Source organism: Manacus candei, unplaced genomic scaffold (genome assembly GCF_025592945.1).
Source record: "Manacus candei isolate 608988 ecotype Guabito, Panama unplaced genomic scaffold, ASM2559294v1 h1tg000060l, whole genome shotgun sequence".
NCBI classification, from domain to species: Eukaryota; Metazoa; Chordata; class Aves; order Passeriformes; family Pipridae; genus Manacus; species Manacus candei.
Window position 1 is genome coordinate 2,507,269 of NW_026138108.1, and position 17,119 is coordinate 2,524,387.

The 17,119-nt window shown below is 41.9% G+C and overlaps 1 protein-coding gene across 3 annotated transcripts in view; it reads left to right on the top strand.

Annotated features, from left to right (window-relative positions):
- PHRF1 (PHD and ring finger domains 1) overlaps window positions 1-16,796 on the top strand; it is a 31,137-nt gene extending 14,341 nt beyond the window's left edge. For 2 of the 3 annotated variants that reach the window (XM_051803786.1, XM_051803784.1), the window contains exons 7-18: window positions 613-710; window positions 1,253-1,425; window positions 3,175-3,304; window positions 4,378-4,514; window positions 5,334-5,521; window positions 6,335-6,454; window positions 8,411-8,565; window positions 9,435-12,227; window positions 12,874-13,025; window positions 13,496-13,756; window positions 14,860-14,988; window positions 16,097-16,796. In XM_051803786.1, coding sequence (XP_051659746.1) covers window positions 613-710; window positions 1,253-1,425; window positions 3,175-3,304; window positions 4,378-4,514; window positions 5,334-5,521; window positions 6,335-6,454; window positions 8,411-8,565; window positions 9,435-12,227; window positions 12,874-13,025; window positions 13,496-13,756; window positions 14,860-14,988; window positions 16,097-16,231 — 4,471 coding nt within the window. In that variant the 3' untranslated portion in view covers window positions 16,232-16,796. The remainder of the gene's footprint in view (window positions 1-612; window positions 711-1,252; window positions 1,426-3,174; window positions 3,305-4,377; window positions 4,515-5,333; window positions 5,522-6,334; window positions 6,455-8,410; window positions 8,566-9,434; window positions 12,228-12,873; window positions 13,026-13,495; window positions 13,757-14,859; window positions 14,989-16,096) is intronic. The other variant, XM_051803785.1, reaches the window with a different exon arrangement.
- Window positions 16,797-17,119: the final 323 nt, after the last annotated feature.

Genomic DNA, 17,119 nt, shown 5'->3' on the forward strand with positions numbered 1-17,119 from the left:
GAAGTCAGTGTGCTTAGTCTGCAGTCCTGCAAGCAGCTTTATGGAGCCAGTGACTGACCAATGCTCTGCCACCTAACCTGTGCAATAACAGAGAAATCCTGATCACCACTTGTCTTAATCATGTACATGTGGGATGCAATGCCTTCATTCAGCATAACAAGGCATTGCACTTGACCTGTACCTTGTCATGCAAAATAAAATGTTCATAAGTGCCAGTAATGTGAATGCTGTGTTGGTTCACAGGAAACTGATGTTGTTTCCTGATTGCCTGTTTCCCCAGCACCTCAGTGCTTCTCTTGCCACCATCAGTTTTGGCTCTGCGCATTTCTTGCAGCTTGGGTTCAAATGGCAAGTGATTCACCACACAGTGAGGGGAAAATGTTCACTTTTCTAAGCTTTTCTAAAGTGATGAAAATACCATCTAGAATTGAAGACCCTTATATAACCAGCAGGTAGCATCTTTTCTCTGGAGACTGGTGGAAGCAGATGCATAGACTATAGTTTCAAGCTTAAGAAAATGAGTCTGCCTTACGTAGCACATGGATAGAGGTGAAAGGCTCTCTTCTCTTGTTAAGGACCACCTCGTTTGATTTTTTTTTTTTTTCCCCCAAGGTATCACATGGAATGCCTTAATCCTCCTCTGAGTGAAGTCCCTGTAGATGAATGGTTCTGTCCAGCCTGTGCCCCCATGGGTGCCAGTGCTGCTGCAGGTAAGGGTTTTGTAGTATCCACTCAAAGTAAATATTTTTCTCCTGAGTTAGAAAATGGGAAGCATGTGCTGTTCTGAAGTGGTGTTTAATGGCCTGGGTTTATCTGTTTTAAACAACTGTTTTGATAAGTGTTCTCTCTTGAACCATAAGAGTTGACTTGAACTCTTGACTGATTAGAGGATCTTGTTTATGAAGATTTTCATCTGCATTTGCAATTTGTGGAGCTGCTTCTTGTAAGCATTCAGAGGCAAGCCCAGCACCTTAATGCAACTGCTTTGTATTACATTGGAAAGAGTTTATCAGTATACTGACCTCAGTTTGCCAAGGTAACAGCAATTTCTGTTACCTAGAAAAGCATCTTACTGTGTAACAGTCTGTACCTGTCTGTGCTCATTTTGTTTTGAGAGGGTAGTGTCTTCCTTTGGAGGTGATTGGTTTAAGAAAGGGAATAAGGGACAATTCTTTTTTTTTTTTTGGTCTGAAATTCTTTAAATGTTTTCACGTCTAGAAAGACAAGTGACCTCAGCATCTTTTCTTTCAAGATACAGATCATGTCAGTGAAGAAGAGGTGGCTGCTCTCATGGCAGATGTTGTTCCCACCACCAGCCGGCTACGCCCTCATGTCCGGACCCGAGCTATAGCCAGGACTCGGCAGAGCGAGCGTGTCCGGGCAACAGTGAACCGGAACCGGATAACAACGGCACAGCGGATTCAGGTAATCAGGGGGGTTGGCTGGTGAGCATCTGGAAGAACCTTGTGGGAGAGCTGAGATAAATCCCCACCTAAGTAGCTCAGCTGTCTATGTTGACTGTCCGTAGCACAATGGGTAGTAGTTACGGAGTTCTTTTAAACTGAGATGTAGAACATGTGCAAATGGAGTGCAGCACATGGCCAAGACTCTCTATTTTAAATGCTGTGGTAGCTTCCTCTCTTAATCTGTGTTTTTATCACCTCTGGTGTGAGCAAAATTGTATTTTTTTTCCCCAGTGACTATTAATGCGCAGTTTGTGCATCAAATCTATTTCTTTAGCATGTTTATTTGACAGTTGTGTATTTCTTTATTTGTCCTTCTACTTCTTTTCTCATAGCAGTAGAACTTGTTGACCACCCTCAGCCCAACTGAAGAAAAAAATTTAGTATTTTCAAGGTTTCTGTGAGCTGAAATTCAGCCTCTTGTTGAAGAAAAAAACCCAGGTGCTAGTGTCCTCAGTAATGGGGCAGCGTGACGAATCTGTGCAAGAAAATATCCCAAATACCCGAGATCCCTCCTTACAGTATTAAGTACAGGTTGAAATAAATGCCATGAACGAAGATCAAGCTTGCCTTAAGCTTTTATCATGTTTTTCCCCTGGATTTAAGGAGTTCCCTGAGTGCTCTAGCTGTCATTAAATTCATTATGTCCTGTGTAACGGAGTGATCTTATTTGACTGCCAAGTCCCACTGTCTCAAAACCCAGGCCTCTTAATTTTAACTTTAGAAGAATTAATAAAGTAGAAAATGTCGAGGAATCATGTGATGCATTGTTGTGAAGTAATTATATCTGAGTAATCGGGGCTATATTTTGAAAAAAAAATAATGGGAGCAGAGTGTTGTTTGAAGTGAAAGACTATGCAAGGGAACTGCTGGTACTTTTCTTTCTTTCTCTGCCCGTTGTTTTAGAAATAGTGTGCAACTGTTTCCTGCAGGTGAGAGAGGTGGTGCCCGGGGACTTTACCATTGCGTAGTAGTGTAAACCTGGGAACCCAGGACTTAAGAGGCTGTTCCTAGCTCTGCTTCTCAATGTGCATGGATGATTACAAACTAGAAAGGCACTGTTATTTATTGCCTTTGTCTCTGAATAAAAGTGCATCTTATTTTGGCTCATACCTTGAGTTGACTGAAGCTTAATTCCACTGGGTGAGGGTGTGTAAGCTGTTGTCCTCAAAGCACAGTGAGAAGCTGAGAGCATACATCCTTGAGTGTAGAGAGGAAGAGGAATCTGAAACTTGTTGGAGAAACCCCTGCTACTGACAATGAAGTGATATTTTGGCAGGGTGACTCGCCTCTGGACATGTTTCACAGGTCAGTTTGACCTAAAGAATGAGATGTTTAAGACAGTGGATCTGTACTTTGTTGGCTTTTCAGTCTTTGCTCCCCACAGTCTGTGTGATGAGGCGGAGGTTGGTTAGGTGAATCTGAGAAAGTTCTTAGGTGAACTCTTTCACTGAGGAAATGTCAGTCTTGGGGATTGTTCTCATTTAAAGAGTTAGACTAGCCATGACTTGTAATTCTGAAAGAGGCCAAAGAGCAAGGTCATTAATATGTCAGTCAATAGATGAGAAAAGTGACATAATTGCTTAACTGTCAGCTTGGTGATATGGTAGGGGTTTCCTTATTCGAATCTCAAATCCATTTTTCATCAAATGCTTTTATAAGTAACTTGTTGCTGACCTTTGTATCATGTAACTTCTAATCCCCCACGCAGCATGTGCCAAGGTACCTCATGTCATCTCTTCTGGATGAAACAATTGAGGCAGTTGTAGCAGGCCTAAACACTGCTGTCTACCAGCGTCCTCTTACACCACGGGCTCCGGCTAGGCAGAAAAGAAAAACAGGTAAGGACATTAGGCACCTCAGGAAAGCCCAGATCATACAAAGTACTGTGCATCTGCTGCATGCTGCCACACCTGTGCAGCTAGGGAAGTATCCCACATGCATTTTTGTCTTTTCCTATACCACCTCTGCCCAGAAGTGTCTTGTCCTAGTTACAGGGGCCGGGAGCAGTTTATTGCTATGTGGGTATAACCAAAATTGTGTATTCTACACCCTCTATGTCATTTCTGATGGACTGTTAGTAATGAATTATTTGCAGCAGCTGCCCAGGGCCCACCTGGCACCTAATGACTTAGCTGTGATAACTCTTCTCCAGGGAGGCATTAGCAGCTTCACACGCAGCCTGAGGGGTTGTCTCTGCTAATGGGCCACAATGGACTGGCATAATAGGCACCTGCAGCGACCTAGACCATCAAAGATTCCAAAACTATCCCATGACTGATAGAGTTAAATCACCCATTGTGAAACTCCCCACCCTGGGGAGGTACTGGACATTCCCACCTAAATTTGAGCATATATAATCTTGGGGTTTTGGGACTTCTGGTACCACTCGTTGGATCCAGAGAAGGACCAGAACTTTGACAGGACTGGGACTGCCACTCTTGACAAGACTGCAGTCACTACTTCAACAGAACTGTGAGCATTATGCAGACCAACAGGTTTTGCTTTCCTTTTATTTTGCACCCGGGGGGCCACATGGTGCTCAGCACAGGGGTTAATGAACACTGTTCTGTTCTTGTCCCAGAATGCTGAGTTATACATCTGTTTTGTGGGTTAAAACCGGGTTTTCTCTGTGTCATTGTATTTATTGTAATCTTTTTAGTAAATTGTAACTCTGACTTGTAACCTCTCTTGAGTTGGATTCATTTCTTCAGCCGGTTTAGTTTTAAACCAGCACATGTCTTGAAGGTTGTTTTTAAATAAATCCTAATTATGTCACTCTGTCTGCTCTGCTGTTCGTGGCACACTGTATTCTCTTTGAACTTCTTTGTGTGTCATGGGGGTACGAGAAGGGGAGTACAGGGTAAAATGCAGTGCTAGCACTTAGCCAGATCCTTGGGTTTTGTCCCATCAGGTAGGCGGAAGAAAGTAGGAGGCAGAAAAAGAACTCAGACAAAATCTGCTGGAAAGAAGAGTTCGGGGACACAGCTGAAGAGACGCAAGCGTCTGACAAAGAAGAGAAGGGGGAAAAAGACGAGAGTAAGATCACATGTGAGTTTCTGCCACTCAGTATCTGCCATTTTTCAGCCCTCTCTAAAAGCACTATAATATGGGATTCAGTTGGAAAAAATGCCGTCTTACAATCATAGAAGGCACCTTTCTGTGAGGTGGGAGTACGTGCAGGATGTGTCCAGTGTACTCCAGAAAGATGCTGTACATGGAAATTAATTGCAACTTCCAGGCAGGCCTGCTGGGTTTGCTGACAAATCCTGTTACCTGAGCTGTTGGGATCAGACTGTAAAGCATGTCCTGCAGGCTTTGTGTTCTGCCTTGTCATTCAGATGTGGTGTTTGCTTGGTACTGATGCAAGCTCAGTTAAAATTACCACTACCTATTCTTTTTAATAGGCTATGGATGTTTGTGTCTGTGTGTTGCTGCAAACCCAGTTAATCAGCCATAAGGGCTTTCAAAATTCCTTTCAGTTCTGGGTAATGTTCTCGTGTGAATTATACTGAATACTCTGTACCAGCTTGACTTTTGTCATCAGCTACCTTAACTAGAGTTTACCTTCTACAGACACAACTGTCCTCCTTTAATAAGGAACCAGCAGTTTTGAATTGACATTATTAAAGATTTTTAGAAGCTTAATATATCTTGTCACTTAAATCTGATACGTGCAGATCTGTTTGAAGGGACATACAGGCCATAGTTAGAAGTTTAATAAATGCTTTAAAACAAATATAAATAATAAATGCACACCACTTCTCCATCAGTAACCTGATGACTCAGCCTATGAAGAATTTGGGGCTTTAAATGCAAGGTACATACCTGCCCTAACATACAAATAACCCAATCTCTTTATCTGTGCAGGCGAAAAATGAGGTTACTACTCGCTCCCGTATTGCAAGAACTCTTGGTCTTAGTAAACCTGTGCGTGGGGCCTCAATTCCTTCCATGTACAAACCCATGGAGCCCTCACTTGGTCTGATGAGAGCAGATATTGGAGCAGCTTCTCTGTCTGTGTTTGGGGATCCATATGAGTTGGATCCTTATGAAAGGTAAGATATCTCTGGATTGTGGTAAGGGACCTGATAATTTCACCAAGTGTTGTGTTGTTTGTACGTGTGACTTCATGCAGAGTGTGGATCTCACATCTGAAGGCAGCTTTGGATACACAACTCATCATAACACGTTGGCCTGTTCTTTCTTTCCTTCTGGGTAGAGTTGCTGAGCTTTTAAAGAATCAGGTTTCTCTAAAGAGTTCTGCTGAAATAATCAGCCTCATGGAAACCTTTAATAAGATCTTTGGGGTTATTGAAAGGCTAGAATCTGAAAGAGTCTGATCCTGATCCATCACTTTCTATTTGTTTATTATAAATGAAGATAGCTAGCATATATGATTCACAATGAAAACTGACTTAATATAGAATTAAATGGACCTGTGAAATCTTTCATGTTTCTCCTTCATCTTCACTTTTCTAGACACTTTAAAATGAGGAGATATCTTACTATGCCATAGTTTGTGTCACTCTTAAACTTTGAATTTTAGGGAGGGGACACTGAAATTATTGTTGGTGAAATTTAATTTTCCACTGAACAAGTCTTTTTGAATCTTTCATAAAAGGAAATTGTCCATTTAATATTTTAGAAATAAAAATCTACATTTGAGTCTCTGCTGGCTAAATTATGCTATTCTATTTATATAACCACAGAAAATAAGTATGTTGCACAGATATTTTTTCAATGTACCGTAATACAACAAACGATGCTCTCTAACTGTATCTGTCCTAGTAGTATTATCTACTTCATCAATTTGATGTGAAAAACATTTCAGACAATTTCAGGGTTTGTGTGTGTGTGTTTTACCACAGTAATGAAGAGGTTCCAGCAAATCCAGATTCACCAGTGAGTGCCAAAAGGAGAGTTCTCTCCCAGTCGGCACTGAGGTCTCACCGTCCTGTAGCTAGACCCATTTCTGTGGGACTTCCCAGGTAAAAATCCATTATTATTTTACTCACTTCTATTTTTCTTAGTTGTCTAATGACCCTAATGAAAGAGTAAACTGAGTGATCATCCTGATTTAACCCTTTTCTTACCTTTTCTTATATTTCAAAAAGAGCGTGTGTGTGTGTGTGTGTGTACATGCATACCTGCACAAGTGTAGATAAATAACCACATCAATTTGTGCAAAAATTCTTTTTTTATGTTGAAGGACACACATTCTTTCATCCTACCTTTAACATTTACACTGAAATTTAAAGTTGGTATTTCCACCCTAATCTGACTCTTCTTGGTTTCTGTTTTGTGTTTGTTTGGTAACTCCATTAGTATGTTTTAAACCCCAGTCTCATTAACCTTTAAAAAACCACTTGCTTCTTTGAGAGGGCCACGGAATCTAATTGCACATCCAAAGAAGCTGAGGGCTGTACCCACCTCACCCAGTTCCTTTGCCATTTGTTGGAGCTCAGAAAATTGAGAAAAACCTCTTTGTTTGATCCTGCGGTTTACCAGTAGCATTGCTGTCTGACAGATGTCTGTGTGTTATGCACCTGCTGAGGCCAGGGAGCCCTGGGTGCCCCCCACTGGCAACCACAGGGAATTTTCGGAACTGAGGGGTAAGACAAAGGGAGCCAGGAGCATAACAAGAAGAAAACAAATGGGGAAAATCACTGAGTCAGGTACCAACTGCAAAGCTTAGAGAGCTGAAAAGAAATGAAGGGAGCTCAGCTTAAGTGATTAGAGGTGTGAGAGGTTTACATGGCTGTCCTCTAGTGCATGTGACTTACAGTGAAGATTGGTTTCTCAGGATTAAGGCAGTGTATTTCTATGATAACTTAGATTTTCTCTACCTTTCCTATCTCATTTCTGAAGGAGGCCTTTCACGAAGCTTTCCATGTCCTACGAGTTATTTGAGTAGCATATTGTTTAGAAGGTAGAACTGTTTAGCTGACATTCAGCTTTTCTAAAAGCTTGTTTTGCCAGGACTACACTGAATTTCCTGGTCTGGCCTTAGCAGCCAATTCTTGTAGCATTCCCATTTTGTCTTTCTGTTGTATGTTATTACCAGGGGTTTTGGTGTACATTATGTTAATAAAGCTTGCTTTGTTGTCATACAGAAATGAAATATAGCTCCCTGAAAGAGCTGGGCCTATTGGCCCCTTCGGAATTTTGTTTTTTAGAAAACTCGAACAAAACAAACCCCCAAGTCCCATCAACACAAATGCAAAGAAAGAAAAGCAAAAAAGCCAAATACCAGCACCAGAAACACCCAAACTTTTTCAGTCCATATTCCAAGAACCAAGAACTTAGACCGTCTTCATGAGATTGAGTAAAGCATGAAGGGAAGTGTTTGTGTTTTCACATGTGTGGCACCATTGCTGTTGTTTTTCAGTGTAATTTCTTCTATGCCATGCTCTTAGGTACCCTATCTGTGGCACCTTGTGTAGCTTTACTGGTGCTGAACACTGGTTCAAGCTGTGTAATTTTTTTTTTTTAGATAGGAATGTAGACCTGAGGAATACACTTATGTTTGTGATTTTGTGGGGGCAAGAGAAGCAGCTAGGATGGAGATACCTCTGAAGTGATGAACAATGGTTTATCCTTCAAAGATGCATACTAAATGCACGGGAAAGTTAATCTTGATACACAATACAGTGAGCACCATTCTTAAATAAGATTTAAAGCATTTGTTAACAAAAGGTCTCGGGTATGATTACAGGCTTTCGTATCTTGTGGTGGTCTTGTGTGAAGTCAATAAAAGCTTCACCTTCTGTTTGTCAGAGAGAGAGATGGGGACTGAATGACTCTAGTGAAGCCAAAACTAGTAGTGGACCTCCCCGGCTGACCTCTGTTTATGCCCTTGACTTTGGTTTCTTTTTAATGTAACGTGTGTGTATAGAACAAGTGCTGTAAGAGTAAAGGAAATATAACCCCTCTGAAACATGCAGAAGCAGTGTACCTGCCTTGAGTCCTGATCAAGAAACAGAAGCTGCTCCTGTGCCTGATCTGTTGGGAAGTATCCTGTCTGGACAGAGCTTTCTCATGATGAGTAGTTCAGATGTGGTCATCAACAGAGATGGTTCACTGACAGCGAAGAAGGCAGGTAAGGACTTGGCACTTCATAGTGCAGTTAGCCTCTTTGTTTCATCTGCCTCTTTGTTTCATCTGCCCTGATCCTAGAGGCTGCAATAGCTTCAAACACAGGGATACACTTACTGAGCATTTGAATACATAGGATAGATTCAGTGACTACCAACAGTAATCTGTCTTATAAGGCAGATGCTCTGAAATATTGTTACTTGTCTCTGTTTTAGTTGCAGAGCTGAGATGTTACTGGAGGATTTTGGGTTTAATACATAGTTTTCTTCTTTCAAAAGAACTGAAAGAACTGGTTTCATGCTTTGTTATAAAAATGTAGGACTGGATAGACTAGAATTATCTTAGTGCCCAGTTTTTCTGGCATGTGTCATGCATTGCTGCCATGCCTGTGATCTGCACTTCAGTTTGAAAAGCAACATGGAGGACCTTGGCAAGAAGTTTCTTTGCAGAAGTAGAACTCTAAATATGTGCTAACATCTCCAGTTGTGTATTCCCTTGGCGTGGTATTATTTGAAAAGAATCCCTTCAAATTGAAACTTAGAGCTTTGTTTTTAAAATAAGTACCCCATGCGTCCCCTGTTATAGTCAGTTTTTGTCAATCACCAGCTGCAAGATAATAAGTGTTAATCTGGTGATATCTACAGAACAGAATAATTTCTTTTGTAAACATTAGTGTTTACCTCAAAGATGTGGTTGTCTGGCACTATACCATGAGTATCTGAATGAAAGAATTATCAGACTGCCTTTTTACTGTGGGGTATGTCAGCAAATCAAAGGGGAACTTAAAATAATGAGCTTAGTATTTCTTTTAACATTGGCAGAAAATGTCCAGATATCTACTGAAAAGCTTAATTGTCTGTTTGTGTGCTGTAGTTCCGCTTCACAGAAAATCAGCAAGTGACTCGAGAGTGGATGATGGTTCAGGGCATAACACCCACCCAAGTACAGTGCACTCAGGGACCACAGCAAGTAGCTCCATTGCTGGACCTTCCGTTTCCTCGGGGCTGAGTACTCACACCAGACCCTTCTCCTCAAGCTTGTTTTCGTTGCCTTCACCCTCACTGAGCAGGACTGAGTCTGCAGCAAACCCTGCACAGACTGCATCGGAAAAGGCAACTGTAAAATCAGAATATTCAATGACACCCAGGTCTGTTCAGTCTCAGAATATAGCTACTTTGAGCAGGCATGGCTCCAAGTTAGGTGAAGTGCCCAGATTTAATGGAAGATCTAAAAACTTTTCACCCACTGACTCATCTTCAAAGCCCCTGAGCTGTAACTTGAATTCTGACTCGAAAGCTGTAACTGTGAGGCAGCCAGTAAAACCACCTTCCAAGAGAATTGACATCTTTGAGCTTCCCAGGATACCAAAGATAAAAAAAGAAACCAGCAACAAGCAGGTGGAGCCAGAACCCACAGGAAGCCAAAGCTGTGACATCCCCAGCTCCTGTATAACTCAGCTGACTGGTAAAGAGAGCACTAATCAGCCAGGAAAGGGTAGCAAGGTGGAAAGTCAGAAGTCGAATTCCAAGGAACGTCAGCAGCAGACACGTACAAGCGGGGTGTCTTTTTCTGCCAATACTGGTGTGTATAGCAGTTCGTCACTACTGGGCACTTCCAGGGGCAAAGGCCCAGGCTCTTTTGAGAGTTTTAAAATCAATATTCCTGGAAATGCAGGACATCCAAGCAGGCTGTCTAACCCAGGATTTTGTAACACCTTCCGCCCTGTGGATGATGAAGCGCAACAGAAAGAAAGTCCTTCACCTCTTTTCTCAGTTAAGAAAAAGCAGGTCAAAAGTGAAATATATGATCCCTTTGAGCCAACAGGATCAGACTCAAGTTCAGCAAACAGCAGTCCTGAAAGGCTTGGCTCTGGGATCCCACTGACTAATATTACCAGGACTATTTCCATTGACAATCCAAAAGTTCAAACATTTCAAACTGTCCGTCGTTTCACCCCTTACAGGGTAGAAAATATATTTGGATCTGAGGCTGACTCTGATGCACCATCTGGTAATACAGAGTCTCGTGATGATGTGACAGTAGAAAGCAGGATTGTAGAACAGATCTCTGATGCAGAGGAACGAGACAATATGGATGAGGAAGATTTTCTAAGCAGTCCTTGCACTTCATCTGCTGTTAAGCAAATTTCTACTACGGAGTGTCTAAAGGAGGAAAGCAGAGAGGGACCTAATGTGTTCTTTAATGCTGAAGAATTGATGAGACCTAATATTAATGTGAAACTAGAACCAGATAGTCCCTCAAAGAGTGATGGGCAGCAGAAAGTCCAAAAGGTAGAACAAGCAGAGAGGCGATCACGTTCTAGATCCTGCTCAAACTCCAGCTCCCGAAGCAAGAAGAAGATGAAAAGGAAAAAAGCACTTGTCAAAGAGCGTAAGAGATCGCGTTCGGGGTCTAGGGATAGAGCACACTCAAGGGACCGAAGCTCCAGATCTACCTCTTGGTCAGGTGGAGAAGAGCACGGCAAAACACACACGTTGAAATCCAAGAGCAAGAGGTCTTCTACTGACCGTTCTAGCAGTCGTGAACGATCTAAAAAAAAGAAAATGAAGGATAAAACGAAGGATAAAAAAGCAAAAACTTCTTGGTCTAGGGAGAGAAGGAAATCTAGGTCACGTTCAGGTAGTCCTGGAAGTGCTTCTGAGTTTTATGAAAATAGAAAAAAGAAAAGACGGTCTCGATCAAGATCAAGGCGGAGGGACCGTTCCCGGTCAAACAGCACTGAAAGGACTAAAAGGAGGAAGCACAGGAGAGACAAAAGCTATGAGAGGTATGATAAAGACAGTAGCTTGAGGTCAAGGGACAGAAAGAGATCGAGATCCAGATCTCGGGAGAGGAGAAAGTGGAGGTCTCGGTCTCGCTCTCCATCTCGATCTTGGGAGCACAAAAGCAGCAAATCAAAGGAAAAAAGACCGCGATCGCGATCACGTTCCAAAGAGAGAAAACACAGATCAAAGGAGACCTCTCTTCCTCCTCCACCAGAAAAAGATCAAAAGCCTCCAGTTGAAAATTTGACCAGGTGTCTGGAGCACCCCCATTCTCTCAAACAAGAGCCAAAGGAGGAGTTAGTACTAGAAGAGCTTTCCATAACCATCGAACCAAATGTCCAACTTGAGGAAATACAGGCTGAGACTCCAGTTCAGCTGAGAGAGGTCCAAGAAACTATAAAGGTGGAGCCCATCTGTCAGGAAGTGACCAGTGAAACTGCATTCCCTGTGTCAGAGATCACAAACATTTGTGTTCCAATTGGCAATGTGGATTCTTTTGCTGAAACAGAATTATTGAGTAGTACTGATCAAGCAGTGCTCGGTAGCTGTAGCAATACAAACCTAGAGATTACAGTTAAAATTGAAAATACTGCATTATGTCCATCTCTGATGGAACAACCCCCAAAGAAGGAAGTTATCATGCATGTTCCAAATGAGGTTGCACAAATTCAAAACTCATCCAAAAGCAAAATTACAGATGGTGTGAGGGAGGTTAAAGAGGAGTGCCTTGTGTCAGATGAGAAAATGAGTAATTTCACTAAGCCTGAACTGGAGGTGGTACCTCAGGGTCCTGCCTTGAAATCAAAAGCACCAGTGAAAAGAGTTACATGGAATCTTCAAGAGGAAGAAAGCGGCACACTGTCTGCTGGAAAAGCTCCAAGTAAGTCTCTTTTGGAAAACAAACAGCAGTTGAAGCAGACTGTTGAAGCAGCCCAGGGTTGTGGTGTAACAGCTCTGTCATCTGAGCTGGGGTGATCCTGTGGGTTCCAATCCTGAGAGCTGGCGTTTTGTGCTTGTTGAAATCATGAGGTGAGTTGTGTTAATGAATTGGAGAGGATGTGCTGTCAGCACAGCTCAACCAGCCAGAGGCAGCTTGTTCGGCCATGAAGCGCGTATTGCAGCCCGATCTCTGAACTGGCAACCCATGTCCCACCTTTTCTGCAGTTAACTAGAATGGTTGTTTTGCCTTCAGAAGTTATGAGTGTTTCTCAGAACCAAGGAGCATGACAAATCTCTGTAGCTCACTCCTGTGAGTACTGCTAAACCAAAGCTGCTAGAAACAGTTTGGCTTGGGCCCCTGTGCTATTTGTGTTGACAGAATTGCCTGTGTGGTTCCCTGGGAGAATGAGAAGTTCTCTATTATCAGAAGCTTTAAAATGTGGATGACTGCTAAACAGAATACTTTTAGAGCGAGTTTTGTTGTTAGATCTTTTTTATTTAAACAATATAATTGGTTTTGAATTCTTTGACACATTATTTTTATTTTGTTCTTAAATGTTTTCTTTTTCTTCTCTTGGGGAACCTAGGGATACCATTTTACAAACTTCAGCGAGCAAAAGAAGGGGCCTGGAAAGCAGAGGACTTGAACCAAACGTTAAATCAGGTGCAGTTAAATGAGCCTCCTCCAACCAATTATATGATTCCTGAGCCTATGTTTCCTGATCTAGGTTCCTCTCAGGTTGGTTCCTATTCCAGCACCTAAGTGTCATGGAAGGCATCTCATCTCATCTGTGCCTTCGTTGTGCAACACCCTCCTCTCATGGCAGAGTTTACCTTCCTCTGCGTGTGGTACATTTCATATAGCCCATACACCTCAGCAATCCTCTAATCATTTAATCTCTCAGGTGGTCCTTACAGTTGCAGAAATGTATTTTCTTTTAATTCTGCTCTATACATGCAGCTTCTGCATGTAACTTTCAGCAGTAACTTGCAGAAAGATGGTGCTGTTTGAGCAGCTGTGAGTTTCTCCCTGACTGTGATCAGGCTGTAAATATTGGCTTGGTGGCCTTGGTCTGAGCCATCAGTTTGTTCTGTCCACCAGTTAAAAGGTGAAGAGAGGCTGGTGGTAGCTCCTGGTGCTATGAAAATCCTGATCTGATGTTCTGTCTTGTAAGCACAAGCATTTACAGAGTGGTATCTGTTTCACAGGTGTACTGTCAAACTATCCCTTTGACGCCACCTCTGCCCTCCAGCCTTCCCCCCTATGCCCCGGTCAGCCAGCCCACGGTCCAGTTTATCATGCAGGGAAGTCTTCCAGCGCTTGGCTGCGTGGCAGGACAGAGCCTCACTCCAGAACCAGGCAGCTTGGCTACTGCATCCGAGCCAGGAGTCCAAGCTGCTTCTGTTGGAAATGCAGAAGACAAGATCAAAGCATCCAAACCTCCAGTGGATAAAATGAAAAATGAGGAAGTGAGTGAACGCCACCAAGTAGCAAATGTGTAACATTAATGAGGTGTTTATTTGAACTTTTTAATTTGGGGGATTTTAAAGCTTTCTATACTGTATTTTCCCAGCCCTGTTGTCACTGTTGGTTTTGGTGCCTGATGATGCTAACCCAGGAGCAGCAGGCAATCCTTTCCTTGAATTCTTTTGGGATTATTCCATTTGAGGATTCTTCTTTCTACTGCTTCATCACAAGAAGTTAGAGGGATTAAAGCATCTAAAATACATTCTTAAAGTTCTGAAACCTTCTTGTGTGAGTGTTTGGAAGGGACTTTCCAGAAACCAGAATGTCCAAATGTCTCTAAACACCTGGTTTTTCCTTTCCCCTCCAGCTTTGAAATCAATGTCAGTCCTCATAACAATCTTATAGAGAGGTAGGACTGTATCTTCTTGTTTATTAGCACTGAAAATGCAGAGATAGTAATATACTTTGGAGATTTTGCAGTGCTAGTCCCTTGCTGCTGAGTTTTGGGTTTGCTGTATGGACAATCTCCTCTAAGCATAGTGGATGCTAACATGAGAACAAAAACTTCTTAGCCCATTATTTTACTTTCTAGCACAAAACCAAACAGTAAGATTCTTTTTCCACTAAACCTCCATTTATGAGCAGCAGTTTTTATGAACTTGTTTTGATGGCATTTATAATCATTAATTTATAGGCAACTCTGCAATTTTCAGATTGACTGTAGAACTGTCTGAAGCTTTATATTCGCAGTCATGATTTGCTGCTCTTATAATCTGATGTCTTTTCATGGATGTATGTTTACTTCAGACCTGTTGCAAGGCAAGGACGAGACCAAAATTAATAAGTAGACATTGTAGTCACCTGCTTAAAACACGTTCTTTAAGACGCGGAATAAATGCTACATAAAACAAGGGTTCCTCGTAGTGCAAAGTGATATTTGTTTCAAGACTGCAACTGACAGTAAAGGAAAGCACTTTGAGGTGATTACTTGGATTGCTGAAATTGTGAAATGAGAATTTTCATTGTTAGAGCATTTCTGAGAAAAATACAGTCAGAAGCCACTGCCAAGATAGCACAAAGTAATGAACTTCTCTTTGCTCTGCAGTACATGAAGAAACTTCACATGCAGGAAAGGGCTGTGGAAGAAGTGAAACTTGCCATCAAACCGTTTTACCAGAAGAGGGAGATTACAAAGGAGGAATACAAGAGCATCCTTCGAAAAGCAGTGCAAAAGGTAAGGGCACAAGTGAAAGGAAGTCAAGAGGAGGAGCTGGGCAGGTCATGAAATAAGTGGCAGTACTTTGGATTGCACGTGCCAGTTTTGGCAGTTACACGCCATAACTGAGTGGCAGATTTTTGGACCCTGACTCATACCCTACTGTCCTGTGGTGAAACAAGAACATTGCTAAGCTTGAGCTGCCTGAGGTGAAATACTACGTGGTACATCCCTTGGGTGAGAATGGTTGAATCTCTCTCACTGGAAACTTCAGCTAGAATTGTCAACTGTTTCTGATAAAGTGAGAAAATACTTTGTGCATTAGTTCCTTCAGCGTCTGTGGTGTCCCTGAACCTTAAAAGAGGGCTTGGCAGTTTTACTGATACTGACTTCTGTCCCAAATCTTAGTGCTGACCAGATCGTGGCTAAAAAAGACCTGATCAGCAGGTAAATGTTGTCTTGTAAGGGGAAGTAATGCTCTTGCAGTCAAGGCAATTAACTGATACCTTAGCAGACTGTCCTTGCTCTGCATTCTTGCCATCACTGGGAAATTCCATCATAAATCAAAATTCCTGAGATAATGGCTGCAATTTCATATCTTCTACGTGACCCATATGAACCTCATGTTGTTTGTAGGAGAGCTGAGCAACACCCATCGCTGCTGAAGTCACTGTGAACTCCTCTCTGAACATGGATAAAGTTCTTTGTAGGGTTTGTTCTTTCTCCTGTATTTCAAGATAGCCCTCAAAACTGCCAGATTCTTTTAGTCTGAGCATTGCTTCCTCAAAATTATCAGAAATATGGGACATCAGCACTTCCTTGGTTACCACGTATAGTGTAAAACTGGGTGGATGGGTGGAAAAGCCTGTAGTAAAAATGAATAATTCTGTTTTCAGAGATGCCTCTCTATTCAGTTGGTGCTCAGAAGATAAGCACTGGGCCATTTCTGGAATGCTTGAAGTAAAATATTCCTCTTACCTTTCTTTTCTTAATGTACACTGCTATGAGACTTGAGGGCCTGTGCAGGAATTGGTTCCCTTGGACAGCATCTCAGGTCCTGTCTGTCACTTGCTTCTTGCCTGCCTGAACTGCTGTAATTGACTGAATGCCCTTTAATCCCCTGCAGATCTGCCACAGCAAAAGCGGAGAGATCAACCCTATGAAGGTGGCTAATCTGGTGAAGGCATATGTGGAAAAATACAAACATATGAGGAAACATAAGAAAACTGATAGTGAAGATACACGTGAAGTGGAAAACTGAGAGCAAGCCACAGCCAGCATGATTTGGACTGAACTTATCGTAGCTGTGGACACTATGGGAATAACAGACCTGCAGTTGCATCTCATTGTAAACAAAGTGCAGAGAAACAAGATTATAACAGGACTTATCTATGGAACCTTCTCTTGAATTGTTTCCATATGGGAATGGACTTAGGATTTTTTTTTTGATTACCTACAGATGTAGAACTACATAACAATCAAATGCCTCAGACCAGCAGAGTAATTCGAGGGGAAACACAGAAGAGATTAATGTTTGGGACTCCCGGATTGCTACAGTTTTCAGGGTTACTTTGATCACATTTTTGGGCTGTGCACTTGTCTTGCTAAAGTTTGAAACTGGACACCACTTTTCTTACAGTATATTGAAAGCTGTATACTGTTTCCCTTGTGTTTATTTATCAATGGATTGTCTTTAGAAATTTCTGATTTAATACTTGAAATATTGTATTTTTAGCCTGTTGGATGGTGAGCGAAGCTTTAGTCGCTCTGGCAGTTGGGGATTGCAGAAATGACCTAACCTTTATAAACTGACTTCAGAAACACTGCTCAAGCTGTGGTGTTTATTTACGTTGGAAGTATCTTGTTAGTGAAAAAAATTAATTTCAGGGTGGGAGATTGTGTTGCACTTGTGTAAATAATGCACTGATGGCTGGTTTCATGTCTGCCTTTCAGGAAACAGCGAAACAAAAAGCAAGCATCGTGAATTTTCAGTAACAAGCCGGAGGGATAAGGTTGAACTGATGTACAAAGCAGAAATGTGACAGAGTTTATAAAGTTATTTTGAATGGTTTTAGTCCTATAGCAGGTGTCTTTTGTTTGTCTTGCATCTGCCTTTTGCCCTGGCTGATCTGTATAAACCTGCATGCTT